Source organism: Ochotona princeps, chromosome 25 (assembly GCF_030435755.1).
Source record: "Ochotona princeps isolate mOchPri1 chromosome 25, mOchPri1.hap1, whole genome shotgun sequence".
Lineage (NCBI taxonomy): Eukaryota > Metazoa > Chordata > Mammalia > Lagomorpha > Ochotonidae > Ochotona > Ochotona princeps.
This window is the reverse complement of record NC_080856.1, coordinates 13,278,821-13,295,682: the sequence shown is the minus strand read 5'-3', so window position 1 is coordinate 13,295,682 and position 16,862 is coordinate 13,278,821. Positions and strand designations below refer to the sequence as shown.

Genomic DNA, 16,862 nt, shown 5'->3' with positions numbered 1-16,862 from the left:
TGTGCTATTGCCTTACTGGCTAAAGTTACAAAGCCTACTGGGAGACACTGTGGAGCTCAAATTAAATAGTAAACTGCAAAAAATCATTTCCTGCAGAAGTTCCTTTGGTCGAGATGATGGTGTTAAATAGTAGCATGTTACAGCGTCGCAGCTAAGGTTGGCTGTTAGATTTGTGGACACAGTTGCCGCTTGTTGACCCTCGGATGATATTCCCATGTACACCGGAAAAATAAATGTGCCAGTTATCAATGTCAAACATGATTGTTGGTAATGGCCTGTGAATCACAAGCACGTGTTTGCCATCTGAAGCTTCCTGGCAGGCTGCCTGCCCTCCTCATGCAAGTTTATACAGCCTTGGCGGCCAGTGGAGTGCTGACCTCGCCTCACACTGCCTCGAGGGCTGCTGCTGTCTCGTCGGTTTTAGTTTAGCATAAACAGATGTGAACGAATTTTTACTAGTTTATAAAAATATACGCCCTTTGACTGTTGTAGGAACTTTACACAGGTTGCCTCTTGTATTTGGAAATGGGGAAGTGTATGGCCATTGGATTGACTTCTTTGTAACAAGTTGCACCAGGTGAAATCTTTACATATTCAATTAATAATAGTTGAGAAGACAGAATATGGTTACAAACTTTAGCTCACACACCACTGGTTGATGTTTTTAATGACATCAAGAAGGGTTGGATTTTTTTTTTAGATTTGTTTATTTAAAGGCAGAGATATAGGGAGACAAAGAAAAAGAAATCTCCCATCTGCCATTTCACTGCCCAAATGGTCAAAAGAGGTGGCTGTGCTCTGCTGAAGCCAGAAACTCCATCTGGGCCTCCTGTGCAGGTGGCCAGGGGCCCAGTGACTTGAGCTGTCTGCTCCCAGGCACTTCAGCAGGGACCTGGGTGGGAAGCAGTTGGAACTCTCCAGTAGGTGCTCTGGGATGGATGTCCAGGGTGCTTAACACGCTGTAGCACAGCACCCACCCCGGGAGTGGAATGAGCTTTTCAAATAACCAGCTTCCCTTTATCTCTTGTATATTTAAGCTCTGTTTTTAAAGTTAATAGTTCTAGGAAGCCAATAAAACTGAGTTCTTACCAGGTATAGGTAACTGTGTCACAGTGCCACAGTACTGCAGCACTTACTGTAGTTTGAAGTTATTTTTTTAATAGAAGATTAATTTATTTAAAAGGCAGAGTGACAGAGATCTATTTTTTGACTCCTGGCTCACTCCCATTGACCTGATCTGGGCCGGGATGGAGCCAGGAATTCCATCTCTGTTTCCCACATGGGTGGCAGGGCCCAAGGCTTGGGCCATTGTCTGCTGCTGTCCCAGGAACAGTAAGAGAGAGCTGAATCTGAAGTGGAGCAGTGGGACTTGAACCTGAAGTTGAATATGGAATGTTGCTGTTACAAGTGGTGGTTGCACCACTGCTTTGGCTCTGAAAGAGTATTTTTTTGAAAGAACCAACATCCTGTTGGTGAGTCATCTACAAATTACAGAGTATCACCTCTTTAATGGCGATAAATAACACAACGTGTTTGACGCAGGTGTCAGGAGATCATTTTGGGCTCTCTTAAGCCCCTCTTCCTGTGAGTCTTAGGCTGGTTGGTCAGACAAGACCAGAGTTAAGAATGCAAAGGAATACCCTGAGACAGGCTGACCTTGGAAAATTAAAAAAAGGGAGTTGACGTTTGAGTGGGTGTTAATGGGAGTGGTCAGATGTACACTCGTTTATTGCTGTGACTTCAGCCTGTAAGGCAATGAGTGAAGAAAGATCCAGGAACAGAGTATGATGTCATAGATCTTTGTTTATTTCTACCCCAAGCACTCCTAGAAATGCTGTCATGTGGACATCATTACTTTTAATACTTTACTGTTCTGATTGTCACAGCTTTCACACTGGGCAGATTTTAAAAGGGCATCTGCTATGTTAATAAAAGAAATACACTAAGTTCTGTCTTTATACATAGTTTTTGAAAAAGACACCTTCCATTACAAAAAAAAAAACAAATAGCAGCCTGAAATTTAGGGGATTAAGAAAAGAAAAGCTTAAGGTAGAAAATGAACATAGGGATCTACTGGTATTTGCTGCAATCCATGAATTACTGGGAAGAGAAATTACACCCTACGGTGTATAGGGCCTTGAGGCCACGGTCATTGGACCGTACAGTGTATAGGGCCTTGAGGCCACTGTCGGGGCAGAACTTGGGACTTAGTTAACTCGGTGCTCATAAGAGATTATGACTGGGCAGTCATTTCATGAATGCAGAAGTCCCTAAGTGATTATGCAGTTTTTCCTTAGTGAAGTAGAAAGATTATAGTTTTGAGAATTTCACTTTTTTAGGAATGCATTAGTATTTTAAAATTTTTGATTTGGCAGCTTTTTGATAGGCTTTGGTGCCAAATCAAAATTTTAGTCTTTTTTCCTTAGTTTAAGTTTTCTGTAAAAACTTTTTCTCTTGGCTTCTGATTGGCCCAGCTCTGGCCATCGTGGCCCATGGAGTGAGCTAGCAGATGAAAAATATCTCTCTGTCCTGCTGTCAGTAAATCTGTCTTTCCAATGAAAATAAAAGAAAAAGAAAGTAGAATGGCTGGACCTTGAACCAGTCCTCATATGGGATGCCAGCATACCACGCAGTGGCCCAGTTCATTACACTACAGAGCCAGTCACCCCAGTTTTATTGCTGATCCAGCTTCTTTGTAATGTGCATCATAGCCCTTGGATCATTGTCAGCCACATGGAGTTCTCAGGTGGAGGTCATAGCCCTGACTTCAGTCTAATGTCATCATGGGGTGTTGTGGCTATCTGAAAAGTAAACCAGCAGATGCAAGATCATTTTATCTCTTTCAAATAAATAGAAATAAATAAAATAAAAAGTAAGTTTCAGTTTTGGGGCCTGGATTTCTCTGAAGTAAGTTACATGTCAAGATCGTCTGTCCCTTTCCTCTTTACCCGACAGGTGGTCAGCATCGGCACGTTCAGCCTTTCAGTGATGAGGACGCTTCGATAGAAACAATGAGCCACGGCAGCGGCTACAGCGATCCTTCCAGTGTTGCTGAAGATGGTATGCGTGTGAAACTTCAAGCTTGCAACTTTTAGATGAAAAAGTGTTTTTAAGTGGCAAAGTTCTTGTAGCCAAGATATACCATTCCTCCCTCTGTGGAGGCTTTTTTCCTATTTAAATGATGGTGATTGTGTTATTCCTCAGGACCAGAAGTCCTTGATGAGGAGGGAACTCAGGAAGACTTAGAGTACAAGTTGAAAGGATTAATCGACCTGACCCTTGACAAGAGGTAAGAAGTGTTAAGAATAGTCAGTTTGCATGATTCGTATCAGTTTTGTTATTGTTTAGTTTTGTTTTTCTGATGAAGCAGTGTGTTTTCCCACAGCTTGATTTATTTACTTTGGGTTTTTAACGCTTGTTGTTTCTTTGGACTTTTAATATGGATGGTAGCATTACTGGTTAGCAGTAGTTCTGACCTAGTGACATGAACACAGCAGTGTTTGAGTGTAGTTAAAGTCAATTTGTTGAACTAAAGCTGACCACTGCACTTTGCTGGAGACTGTTTACTGTTTTGTCGGACATGAAAATGGCAACACTGCTTTGTCTCCTTTGTGGTTGCTCTAGACTTGACTTAAACCGAAGGAATTCGAAAGCCCGGAAGAGAGAAGCAGGGTTCTGCCTTTTGCTGCATTCACAGTGTGAACTTAGAGAAATGTGTAAAGAGCCTGTCTTGGATTTTGAAACTGTAGCATATAGCTGTTTAAAGCTGTGGCCTTCAAACTAATAAACAAAAGTCTATTATATACAGTGTATTATGTGCTGTAAAAATGGAAACTTTTTCAAATTCGCAATTGAAAAATTGAAAATTGTGGATGAAAAAATATTGAGAAATGGTTAAAACGTGATGACAATTTAAAAAAATTTGATGAAAAGCATTTAGAAGGAAATAAGGTCTATTTTTAAGAGTCAGACTGACAGATGTTTCTTTTCCCATCTTACATTTTGTCGTGAACAGTGCAAAAACAAGGCAAGCAGCTCTTGAAGGTGTTAAAAATGCACTAGCTTCAAAAATGCTCTATGAATTTGTTCTGGAGAGAAGAATGACTCTAACTGATAGCGTTGAACGCTGTCTGAGGAAAGGTAAGGCCTTGCTCTGAGTCACTGCTGCCGAGTGACTAAGGACCTGCTTTGCAGTAACGTGTGAAGGTGCTGGAACACTAACTCGTCTGTGTGACCCGAACACCTGAGGAATACTCCATGCCGTTGTAACTTAGAGTAAGACTTGCCAGAACCTGAGTTCATTTGGCAGCAGGTGGAAACTGGAAAGAAGTGGGGCCAGATTGTCATCCTTTTCTGTATCAGGACAGCTGACTGCTGTTCCCGTGTTCTATTACCACAGCTTTATAACATGTGTTGGATACCAACATAAAGTATTACGTAAAAAAGCCACGCTGTTTATTTTTCCAAAATTGAGAAATTCTGTAGTTAGCTAACTCATTTCTCCTGCATTTATTGGAAACATGCTTATGTGATGGATTCCATTTTCAGAATATCCCTTGGATTTGAATGCTAAGTTTTGTAGTAAAGATTCTAGAATTTACGTTGTTGTGGTAATGGAACTTTGAAGCATAAAGAAAGACCAGAGAGAGTAAGTCTAGTGTTGCCAGACTTTACAGTTTTAAGGAGGAACAAAAACAAGATGCACATCTGGCCAGTGTACTTATTTTGCCAGTTAGAATGTTAGGGAAAGAATTGCTTTTTACTGTCATCATTACTTCATTAACACAAGAAAGTTAGCATCAAGAATGTGGGAAGCATGCATGTTTCTTTAAAATGAATGTTTATTCTCACTTTGTCTCAAAGCGGATGGAAACTTTAGTCATGAACAAAACCCTAAATGAAAGAGTAAAGGTTCAGGCTTCCACTATTTATTAGGGCTGTTGTTGATAGCAGAGCCAAATTTCACGAGGCAGTGTAGTGGCTTTTAAAATGATTTCATTTGAAAGGTAGAGAAAGGGCCTGGCATAATAACCCAGTGGCTAAATCCTTGCCTTGCATGTGCTGGGATCCCATCTGGGCGCCAGTTTGTATCCTGGCTGCTCCACTTCCCATCCAGCTCCCTCCTTGTGGCCTGAGAAAGCAGTTAAGGACAGCCTAAGGCATTGGGACACTGTACCCCCGTGGAAGGTCCGGAGGAGGCTTCTGGCTCCTGGCTTCGGATTGGCTCAGCTCTGGCCTTTGGGGCCATGTGGCGAGTGATTCAATGAATGGAAGATCTTTCTCTATGTTTCTCCTCTGCGTAAATCTGACTTTCCAATAAAATAAATCTTTTAAAAAACAGTAGAGTAAGAGAGGAAAAGATAGAAGTCTCTTACGTGGCACTTCAGTCCTCACATCCGCCTGCAATGGTTGGGGCTGGGAAGTAGCGGAAGCTGCAATTGGGAGCTGGAGCTGGGACTTGAACTAGGGCCTCAGATATAGCATGGGAACATCGTAGACAGCCTCCTAACAGCTGTTTCCCTACAATGCCCACAAAACGCACACTCCCTTCAGGAACTTCTTAGCGGGTGCTCTGCAGTGAAACAGCCTGCTTTAGTCAGTTAGGCAAGGTGACCTTGAAAAATTCCATTCTAGTCTGCCTGCTTTGTAAGTTTATAGTTTATCAGGTAGTGAGTTGTGTTTGCCCAAACCCTTTGAGGTATACAGGTCTCAAAAAGGTTAATTTATGTAAATGGGTTTTCTGTATTTTGAAAAGAACCTTTGACTTTAATCCAGTATTTAGGAAAGTTTTGTTAGGGAATCCCTGAGGGATTACCTCTTCTGTCAGGAACGTCTGAAATGCTTAGAATTCATTCAAAGACCTTGGCACCAAAAAAAATTCATAGGTGGAAAATGAGGTTGTTTTGGTGCAAAGTGTGTTTTTTGTATTGTGGAAAATATGTATTATGAAAAGGTATTTTTGGATTTCAGTCTTTTTGCACCAAAATAAGCTGGCACTGAAATTCCGTTTTTGTGTGAGCTTTCTGAAGTTCGTTTGGTTTTTGTTGACCCATTGTACTACTCCCTTGATAGGCACTTGTCTCCGTTTCCCACAAGAGACAGAGTGCCTAATGGGCACCTTTTGGCTAGGAAGTGGTGGGTGTGGGATTGGAGTGAGATTCGTTTATTTCTAAAATTGTAACTTTACTTTCACTAATGTATAAATTGTCAAAACCTGCTGAATAGTGAGAGTTTCATAGATGCTCTTTTACAATTAATTAAGGAAAATCTGGGGAATTGCTGTTTCAGTCAAGCAGTCTGAACATAGCGTTTTGTCCTTCGTAGGGAAGAGTGACGAGCAGCGAGCGGCTGCCGCGTTGGCATCTGTCCTGTGCATTCAGTTGGGCCCTGGAATCGAAAGTGAAGAGATTTTAAAAACTCTTGGACCAATCCTAAAGAAAATAATTTGTGATGGGACAGCTAGTGTCCAGGCCAGGCAAACTGTAAGTATAAGACGTTTAGATGCACAGATTTATCTAGGATGTCACTCAGGCATGTGGATTTTTATTCATATTTTATCTTTGGTTGTCTTTTAGTGAGTAGGGAAACATGACAGCTGTTCTTTTCAGTTTCCTGAGACTTCAGGAAGTTTCCTAGGGGAGAGTGTTTGGAGCAGTGGCTTTTTTTTAAATTTAATTTAATTATTTGTTTATCTATTTTTATTGGAAAGGCAGATACACAGAGAAGAGGAGAGACAGAGAAAGATCTTCCGTCCAATGTTTCACTTCCCAAGTGACCCCAACAGTTGGAGCTTAGCCATTCCGAAGCCAGGAGGCAGGAGCCTATTCTGGGTCTCCCACGCGGGTGCAGGGTCCCAAGTCTTTGGGCCGTCCTTGACTGCTTTGCTAGGCCACAGGCAGGGAGCTGGATGGGAAGTGAGGCTACCGGGATTAGAAGCGGCGCCCAGATGGGATCCTGGTGTGTTTAAGGCGAGAACTTTAACAGCTATGCTATCACGTCAGGCCCTTTTTTAAAATTTTAACTTTTAGTTCTTAACAGATTCAATGTGATTTGTAGATAAAATTATAAGGACATAATAATATTCCCTTTATCCCTCCTCCCTTCTTCCTCTCCTCCCTGGCTTGAACAGTGGCTTAAATTGGTGATTGGGACCCCCACATGCCATGTCCGTCCCTAAGGAATCCTACGTCCTCTGCTTCTGATTCCTTCCTGATGTGCATCCTGGGAACAGCAGATGACGGCTCAGGTTCTAGAGTTCCTGACACCCATAAGGAGGTCGCCCAGAGTTCCGGGCTCCTGGCAAAGATCTAAAAGAGCAAATGGGCTTCTCCTCAAATGTTTATGTGTCATTTCTATCACTGATTTGAAGTTTGAAATGATCCAGCAGGCATCTCTGGCAGTTAGTTCATCATTGTCATCATTAGGGGCCGTTAGCTCATCCTTTCAAAATGGTTTAATGACATAGATTAATAATTTGGAATAGATATAGACTTTAAGTACTTAGTTTGTACACCTTATTCCCTTTGATTTTATACCCCAAGAGGAACAAACAGAATCACTTTCCAAAGGTCATATTGTGAGTTTGGTGATAGAGTTGAGTTGACACTCGGCTGTTTCGGCTACGAGGTTCTGTTAAATACTCTAAATGGGTCCTACTAGAGTGCTGTTATTAGGAAGGTCTCCAATTAAAATTATAAAGGCAGGAAATACAGAATTAATGAGGAATGAGATTATAAACAATAGCGTCTGTATGTGTTCTGTGACTTTTTGTTTTTTAGTGTGCGACTTGCTTTGGTGTTTGCTGTTTTATTGCCACAGATGACATTACTGTAAGTAGAGCCCTTTGATGCCAGTATCCTGTTGTCATTTCTAGTTTAGGGTGATGGTCTCATGTCGTGTTCTCATACACTAGGAGCTGTATTCAACTCTCGAATGCTTGGAGACTGTCTTCACCAAGTCCTATCTGAAAGACAAAGACACGAATGGTATTTGCAGCACCCCCAACACGGTGCTTCATATCAGCTCGCTCCTTGCATGGACGTTGTTGCTGACCATATGTCCCATCAGCGAAGTCAAGAAAAAGCTCGAGGTGTATGTATTTTGTTTCTTACTTTATAAAGACAATGGTTAATCGGGATAATTGGTTGCATTCCTGTAGTAATGACTAATTATTTTTTAGGCATTTCCACAAACTTCCCAGCCTCCTCTCTTGTGATGATGTAAACATGAGGATAGCTGCTGGTGAATCTTTGGCACTCCTCTTTGAACTGGCCAGAGGGATGGAGAGTGTAAGTATATAATTAGCAAACAAGTCCCAAGGACCATTTTTCCATTGATATCTTCATGCTGAAAACCTGGTCCTGTAACTTTAGAGCACAGCTAGAGAACCTGTGATCGATTACCCCATTTCTTGGCAGTTCTGGTCTAGACCTTCTGAGAGCATACTGCAGTAGAAATTGCTGGAACAATATTTGAGCACTGTGCATTATACTTAATTGTTGCTGACTGTAGTTTTAGCAAGTAAACCCATGGATGATACTTAACTTTGCATTTTACACGTGGAAGCTGCAACATATGTTGTTGATGTAATCATTGTAGTGTTGATGTAATAATTCTAGTGTTTTATGGATCTGAAAAAGATGAATGTCTGATTCACACCTAGCTATTCTGACTGCAAAATCTACTTTATTTTTGGTATTGAAACTATCTTCATAGTATAATTGCACAGATATTTGAAAGGTGTAAATTCTATATAAACCTTCTAAATCATGAATATTAGCATAAGCATTTACGCTTTGGGAGTGGCTGGGCAATTTGTAATTGCTATCTAATTTAATTGTGTGTTTATCATGTGGAGGGTGGCTATTCCTGATTTCTACCGTGCGATACAGTGAGTAGTAGATTTCAGACTCTGCTTGACCCTGCTGTGTGGTAATGATTGTAGTAATGATTCCTCTGAATATTGATAAGAATTAGAATCTGGTGGTGTCTGGAGGCCCGCTTTTTATTTGTCCCATATTATACAACTTTATTGTACAGTCATCCTAAACTCCCATAAGTAGTTTCTTGGATGCTGTTAGTGGGCATTTTTTGTTGTTGTTGTTGTTGCTATGTGTAACATTTTCTTTTTAGTGCTCAAGCATTTTATGAACCCTGTTCTCTAAAACTGTTAAGTTATTTTTCCTAGTTTTAGTGCTTTATTGTCCCCAGTGGTTCACAGACCATGAACTCAAGTGACCATTTTTATTCTTTGCTAAGATCAGCTTATGTTGGAGTGTGTCCACGTTAGCAGGGCTAGTTTGGGCTGTAGACTTTTGCTCTTGCGGGGGAATCTGGAACTGTCTTGTGCACTGTGGGGTGTTTAGCCTGACTGAGCCCTGGAGCTGCGATTGTAATCACGGCTTCCATGTGAGGGGCAGGGGACTGCTGCTTCCCACGTGGGAGCTGGGCCAGGCCTGGCACCCAGGCAGTCTGACCTGTGCGCACTGGCCATGTGCCTGCCACTGCAAAACTCTTTATTTCCCATATTTTGATGGAATTAAGTGTATGGAAATTTAAATAAAGTAATATAATGAGTCTATTTTAATTCCAACATGAGACTAAATTAGAACATTGGAAGGAAAGGTTTGCTGGAACAATTAATACGCAATCTGAAACATTGAATGGTGTGATAGTATCTTAACACTTAAAAGCTGGAATATTTATCATACTAATTTCAAGCTTGTTTTAACCGACAAAATTTTTTTCTCATTTCATTTTCGACATTAAAAGAAATCACATTTAGACTTTCTGGGATTAACCATATCCATAGTTTGAAGATTGCCTAGAAAAATAGCTGCTTATCTTAACAGAATAAGTTAAATGATTATAAGCTGTGGTGCAAAGAATGTTACAAACATACGAATAGTCAACATTGAAGATCACTCATTTTGTACTCTATAGTTTTGGTTAATTATGTTACATGTGAGTTCTTTTAGTTTTTTAATGTGATTGTGAAAGATAGCTGGGAATAAGAAGACCTGAGAAAAAGAGACCAGTGAAATGGACGACCATGTTAACCATAACAAAAAGGCCTTCAGTGTTTAAAGTCATAGCAAATAGATACGCATTTTGCAGTTTTCCCCATAAGAGATTAAAGCATCTTAAACCACTTGTGTTGAGCCTGACTTCAATGCCATATTGCTTATTTGAAACGTGCCAGTAATTCAGAAATGAGCAGTGTTTTCAGTTTCTTTAGTAATAACTGATCTGTTGTAAGAAGAATAATTGGAAATCTGGCAATGTGTGATTTTTGAATTGGAGAGCCAGAAGAGTTAAGCTGTGTCAGTTTCCATGTATCTGTTTTTCCGTAAAGTTCTTGGAAACCACAAAAGTGTTTTCTGTTCAGCAAGTGGCATTTGTTGACTGCATGTGGACATACTTAGAAGGGGAGTGTCCTGTGGATGGCGTGTCATCGTGCACTTGGCACCTCTGGGTTTAATTTTTGCACAGTAATATAAATGTTCTTTGTGAGCCGAAATGTAGTAAATGGCTTCAAGATTTCTGATGCTCTATTCAGCTATAACTCCAAAAGAGACTTGGGGGGGAGGAAACCCCTCATAGTAGGACTGAACTGTTTTTCTCGACCAGGACTTTTTTTATGAAGACATGGAGTCTTTGACGCAGATGCTGAGGACCTTGGCCACGGATGGAAATAAGCACCGAGCCAAGGTGGACAAGCGGAAGCAGCGCTCGGTGTTCCGGGACGTCCTGCGGGCCGTGGAGGTGAGTGCGCCGAGCTCGGGGCCTCCGAGGTGCTCCTGGCTGCCTTGGGCGGGGGGTCATGTTGTTGACTGAGTGTCGTCTTTGATCAAAAACATTTCTCCATCTTTGAGACTCGTGTCTTGACTGACAGAGGTGTACGAGTTTTTTTTTTTTTTTTAAAGAAAAATTTAATGCTGATATAAAAGTACTTAATCTTTTTCATTTAAGAAAGAGAGTGATAGAAGGGTGTTTTGTTTTTAAATATTTATTTATTTTTATTGGAAAGGCATAGATGCAAAGAGGAAGAGAGACAGAGAGGAAGATCTTCCATCCGATGGTTCACTCCCCAAGTGACTGCAACGGCCGGTGCTGTGCCGATCAGGAGCCAGGAGCTCTTCCGAGTCTCCCACGCAGGTGCAGGGTCCCAAGGCTTTGGGCCGTCCTTGGCTGCTTTCCCAGGCCACAAGCAGGGAGCTGGATGGGAAGCAGGATCGCACATGGGATCCCGTTGTGTGCAAGGCAAGGACTTCAGCTACTTGGCTACTGTGCCAGGCGCAGATTTATTTATTTTTATTGGAAAGTCAGATTTACAGAGAGACAGAGAGAAAGATCTTCCATATGCTGGTTCATGCCCCAAGTGGTCGCAAGAGCAGGAACTGAACTGATCCAAAGCCAGGAGCCAGGAGCTTTTTCTGGGTCTTACACACAGGTGCAGGGTCGCATCCTGCACTGCTTTCCCAGGCCACAAACAGGGAGCTGGATGGGATGTTGAGCAGCTGGGATTAAAACTGGCACTGGTACGGATCCCTGCACATGCGTGGTGAGGACTTTAGCCACTGGGCTACCGCGCTGGGCCCCGAGGGCATTTCATTTAAGAATCAACTTGTCATCAGAGTGTCAATCAGTGATGGTGTATGTGAAAATTTAGGTGGGAATGTGGATGAGAGAAAGGCAAAGCTATGGAGTGGGGACCCACGCACTGGTCATCCGTCCGCTGGATTGTGCCCCAGAGCACAGCAGCAAGTTTGGGTCCAGCTGCAACTCTCAATTCCTAAGGGTCTCCCACATAGAGAGCAGGGAGTTAGAGCAGAAGTGGAGCAGCTGGAACTTGAACCTGCACTCTGAATTTTATAGTCTTAAAAATAAAAAGCATAGCTTGGGCCCAGCGGCGTGGCCTAGCGGCTAAAGTCCTTGCCTTGAAAGCCCCGGGGTCCCATATGGGCACCAGTTCTAATCCCGGCAGCTCCACTTCCCATCCAGCTCCCTGCCTGTGGCCTGGGAAAGCAGTCGAGGACGGCCCAATGCATTGGGACACTGTACCCGCGTGGGAGACCCGGAAGAGGTTCATGGTTCCCGGCTTCGGATCGGCGCGCATCAGCCCTTGCGGCTCACTTGGGGAGTGAAACATCGGACGGAGGATCTTCCTCTCGGTCTCTCCTCTGTATATCTGACTTTGTAATAAAATAAATAAAATCTTTTTAAAAAAAGCATAGCCTTGTGCAGATGTGAATAAGAATTGAAATTGGCGGTTAAATTAAGTGTGATTATTTTCTTGAGTAAGTATAGATTATTCTTCTATTTAGGACTTTTGATTTTCTGCGTTAGATCAGATTTCACATGTACTGCTTTGATGCCTTCCATCTTGTATGGTCAGAGGAACCTGACCATTGCGCCCATCGGCACCATAGGATGTAGGACAGTCCTAGCTCTCAGCACTGAGAGAGGCAGGAGTGAGGTATCATTGGACACAGGAGGCAGTGACAGGTCTCCTGTCCCTTTGCTTGGTGAACGCTGCCACTGTTGGAAACCATTCCTGTCCTGAACTCTTGTCTCAGCCCTTGCCCGTGTCCTGTCCTGAATGCCCCTCTTAGCCCTCCTGTTCTGTATTGCCCTCTGAACCCTTCTAAGGCTCTTGTCCTCTCATCTGCCTACTCTTCCATTGGGCTCCCTGTTCTGCAGCCTTGGCTTGAACGCACTGCCGAGACAAGGCTCTGCTCTTCCGCAGGAACCTAGGTATTTCGGAGTATTTTGCTTTACTGATAAATCTGAAAAGAAGGTTGTTGAGCTGACATAAAGGGTAATTTTTTATCTAAAAGCCCTCCTGAGGTGCTGGCACTGTGCTGCAGCGGGCTAAGCTGCAGCTTGTGAAGGCAGGACTAAATGCTGGCTGCTCCACTTGCAGTGTAGCTTGCTGCTGATGTGCCGTGGAAAGCACTGGAAGATGTCTGGAGTGCTTGGACCCTTGCCACGTCTGGGAGACCTGCATACAGCTCCAGGTGGCTGGGTACCTGACTTTGACCTGACCCAAACCTGGCTGTTGCGGCCATCTGGGGAGTGAATTAGTGGGTGGAAGACCTGTGTGTCTCTCACTCTGGCTTTCGAGACCCAATACCAAACCTTTGTTAAAGCTCGTGTACTCCTTAGACCAGCAACTGTTAAGTTTTCTTATTCCACTGTAGTCTTAAAACAGCAAATTATCTCCTTTGTAAGGAAAAGTGGAACCTAAGGACTAGAGAACAGTTAAGCTGCCAGGCAGTATTTGAAGCCTCTGTACAGTGCCAGGTGGTTGATTCCTGCTTAGCTGGGCCTTCAAGCTGAGCATGACCTAGGCTGGTTTATGTGGTCTGTCCACATTGCAGATGTGGAGTGGCTGTTTAGCTACATGTCGATGTGTGTCTGTTGAGAGCTTGTTTTGCTCAGCCAAGGTCTGCTGGGACTGTCTTGGTCCCTGTGATGATTTTGTTTCTTCCATTGACTAGGAACGGGATTTTCCGACAGAAACTGTTAAATTTGGTCCTGAGCGCATGTATATTGACAGCTGGGTCAAAAAGCACACCTATGACACCTTCAAGGAGGTTCTGGGATCAGGGATGCAGTACCACTTGCAGGTGAGTGAGCAGGCTTCAGTGTCATTTACCTTATCATTCAATGTCTGAACTGCTTCCACTTGTTAGGAAATATGAACTTTATTCTTGAAAGTAAAATTGAGTAGCTCTGAAGTGGTTCCTTTCTCTTTTTGTTAGTAAGTAAGTGGGGTGGGATGTTACTGATGTCTTTGTATGACAAGCAGTAGCTGCACAGCTTTCTTGGGTTCGAGGCATTCTGAGAAACAGGAAGCAAGTGGCCCGAGTCCGTGTTTCTAGGTTCCACAGACGCTCATCAGATTCACTCTGCTGTAAAAACAAACACGCAAACCCAGAAACTCAGGTCTAACCCCAAGCCTCCGCACCTTTTTCATTCATTCCAGTCAAATGAATTCCTCCGCAATGTCTTTGAACTCGGACCCCCAGTGACGCTTGATGCTGCAACGCTCAAAACTATGAAGATTTCCCGCTTTGAGAGGGTAGGTTTGCTTTTCCTTTTTGAAAGAACTAAGTGCAGCCCAGTGCTTTAGTTTGGCCTGTTGAAGGGTGTTGAGTTCTGTCTGCCTGGATGGGAGGTTGCGCTTTTCCATGACGTCATACAGAGCAGCTGTGCTGAGGGTGCAGAAATTGGACTACACTGGGGGGAGGGGAAGATGTGGATGGAAATCTTACCCAATTAAAATAAAAATGATTTTATGTAACATTTCATGCATTCTTAATTATATGTGCCTGTTATCAAGGTTACAGTCCACAGAGCAGATGCTTTTAGTGCATACAGTAGAGCAGCGAACGCATCAGTGAGGATGATGCAGCCATCACCACCCTTTTGTTCCAAAACATTTTTAAAATCTTAGAAGCAGCAGCCCTGTAGCACTTACTAGCAGTTCCTGATGTCTGATGCCTGCCACCATGGGCGGCCACCAATCAGCTGCCTCTGTGGAGCTACCCATTCGGGATAGTTCATATAACTGAGTCATCTACCACGTGACCTTAGTGAGAGCGTTACTTATGTTGAGCCACTGTCTTGTTGGTGGCTGAATGGTACTGCATTGTGTGAGCATTTGTTCATTTATCAGCAGCTGGGCATTTGGCTGCCATCTCCTTTTGGCCATCATGAGTGGCGCTGCCTTGAACGTTCACTGAGGAGTTTGTGGGGTTGTAGAGGCAGGCCTGGAGTGGTGGGGTCGTGGGACAGCTCTTCATCCTTTTGAAACACTGCCAAATGGTTCCTCCATTGGTGCCGGACCGTTTTATCTTCTTCCCAACAGCATACACGGCCTCTGGTTTTTCCACACTCAACAGTGTTTGATGTTTTATAATTACAGCTGTCCTGAGTGTAAGATGTGGAATAAGTTACTTTTAATGGAACTTTAATAAATACTAATATGAAAACTTTAGTAAATGTTAATATCGCCACATGCATTTTTCTTTTAAATGATTGTTTTGAAGAAATGTCCTGTGGGATCCAGGGTCAAATTAGGAATTTACATAAAGCTCCCAAGCCACCTTCCTGAGTTAGCCCATGACTTTTGGTTGCCTCCAGCACAAATGAGTGCATGAAGTATACATGCTTGACAGCAGTGGCCTTTAGAAGTGTTAGATGTGTTGATTTAGTTAGTATTAGAGTGACACCCGAGCTCTGTTCTTTATTTCATTTGTTATTTTATTGTTTTTTATTTTATTATTATTTTACTTGTCCAAGAGGCAGGATCACAGAGGGGAGAGACAGATTTTATTTTATATCCACTGGTTCTCTCCCAAATGGCTGCAATGAGCAGGGCTGGGCCAAGCTGCAGTCGGAAGCTTCTTCCTGCTCTCCCATGTGGGTGCGGGAACCCCAGTACGTGAACCGTAGCCTACTACTTTCTCAGGCGCTTTAGCAAGCAGCTGGGGCAGAAGTGGAACTACTGGTGCCTCTGTGGGACGCCAGCGTATGGGCGCTGGCTTTGCCTGCTATGCCTCAGTGTGGGTCACTTTGTTTTTACTTCGGCTGACATGCAAATTAGACTAGTTCATATTATTTATGATTTATCTTTCTCTATGAGATTAAATGCTGATGCAATTTGACATACTGGGATTTTCTTATTTAATTAATAAATTTTCTTACTAAGGAATAGCCATTAATTAACTTTACATGTTGATTTTCTCCATTTGTATATGCAGATGTGTTTTACAGATATTTAAAATATTTGTAGGATTAGATTCATTTTTTTCTTTGGGACTTTTTTTGCGCTTTTCCCCTTGCTGTAGACCTCCTAAGTCTAACTGGCCCCCATGTGTTCCTTGATTGCAGCATTTATATAACTCCGCAGCGTTCAAAGCGCGAACAAAGGCTCGCAGCAAATGTCGAGACAAGAGAGCAGATGTTGGAGAATTCTTCTAGGTTTTCAGCACCTGAAGATTTAAATTTTTTGTTGTTGTTGTTTTGCTATTTCTAATGTATTTAAACTTTAGAGACAGTTTTTATCTTCGCTCAACTTAGTAATTTTTTGTACCAGGGGTTATATTGTAGTTTCATGTACAGTATTGCAAATGGTGAGTTCTGATCATTGAGTATTCTGTGTAAATATAATCAGTAAACAAAATGTAATGTTTAGTCTTAACCTATTTATGAAAAGAGAAATAACTGTGTTTCACATGATTTCCTGATGCAAAAAAAAGTCATAGCCAAGGTTTCATTTCTTATGCATGAGGTTGTCTTCTGATGACAGGAATGCAGTGTCTAAACGGGGCCCCGGTGCTGGCGAGCTAGGGACTCTGGAGGAGCTGCTGAAGTTTTCACCTGGAAGTGGAAACTAGTAATTCATGAGGAATGACGCCGCAGCCGTCCCAGCCGTCTGTGCGGCCAGCAGCTTGGCCCTGGGTGTTCCCTCCCGAGTGAATGAGACCTTGTGCTTTTGACTTTGAAATAAAGATCTTTTTACACCAAATATGCTTCTTTTCTAATAAAAGGAACACGTTGGTACTGAGCTACAAAATGACCCAGCCACGGAAGGAAAGTGGGAGACAAACTAGTCCGTATGTGTTTGAGCATGTTCAAATTATTGAAGAAAATGTATCTTTTTAAGTTGAAAGTATTTTGACAGTGTATTGACATTCAGTAGGATTTATATTGAAATTCTGTAGTGCAAGTCACCTGTGTAGGTTAAGGAGAGCAGTGAGGGTTGGGGGAACAGGTCCATGGGGAGAGCAGCACCAGAACCCGAACTGTTCCTCCCATCCCACATCAACAATTCCTCGAAGGTCTGCGGAGCT

The 16,862-nt window shown here is 42.7% G+C and overlaps 1 protein-coding gene across 2 annotated transcripts in view; it reads left to right on the top strand.

Moving 5' to 3' along the window:
• IFRD1 (interferon related developmental regulator 1) overlaps positions 1-16,314 on the top strand; it is a 28,861-nt gene extending 12,547 nt beyond the window's left edge. For both annotated transcript variants that reach the window (XM_058681337.1, XM_004592453.3), the window contains exons 2-12: positions 2,956-3,060; positions 3,205-3,289; positions 4,016-4,140; positions 6,325-6,482; positions 7,779-7,829; positions 7,913-8,091; positions 8,180-8,288; positions 10,630-10,764; positions 13,503-13,631; positions 13,991-14,086; positions 15,901-16,314. In XM_058681337.1, the coding sequence (XP_058537320.1) occupies positions 3,012-3,060; positions 3,205-3,289; positions 4,016-4,140; positions 6,325-6,482; positions 7,779-7,829; positions 7,913-8,091; positions 8,180-8,288; positions 10,630-10,764; positions 13,503-13,631; positions 13,991-14,086; positions 15,901-15,990 (1,206 nt within the window). In that variant the 5' untranslated portion in view covers positions 2,956-3,011 and the 3' untranslated portion in view covers positions 15,991-16,314. The remainder of the gene's footprint in view (positions 1-2,955; positions 3,061-3,204; positions 3,290-4,015; positions 4,141-6,324; positions 6,483-7,778; positions 7,830-7,912; positions 8,092-8,179; positions 8,289-10,629; positions 10,765-13,502; positions 13,632-13,990; positions 14,087-15,900) is intronic.
• Positions 16,315-16,862: the final 548 nt, after the last annotated feature.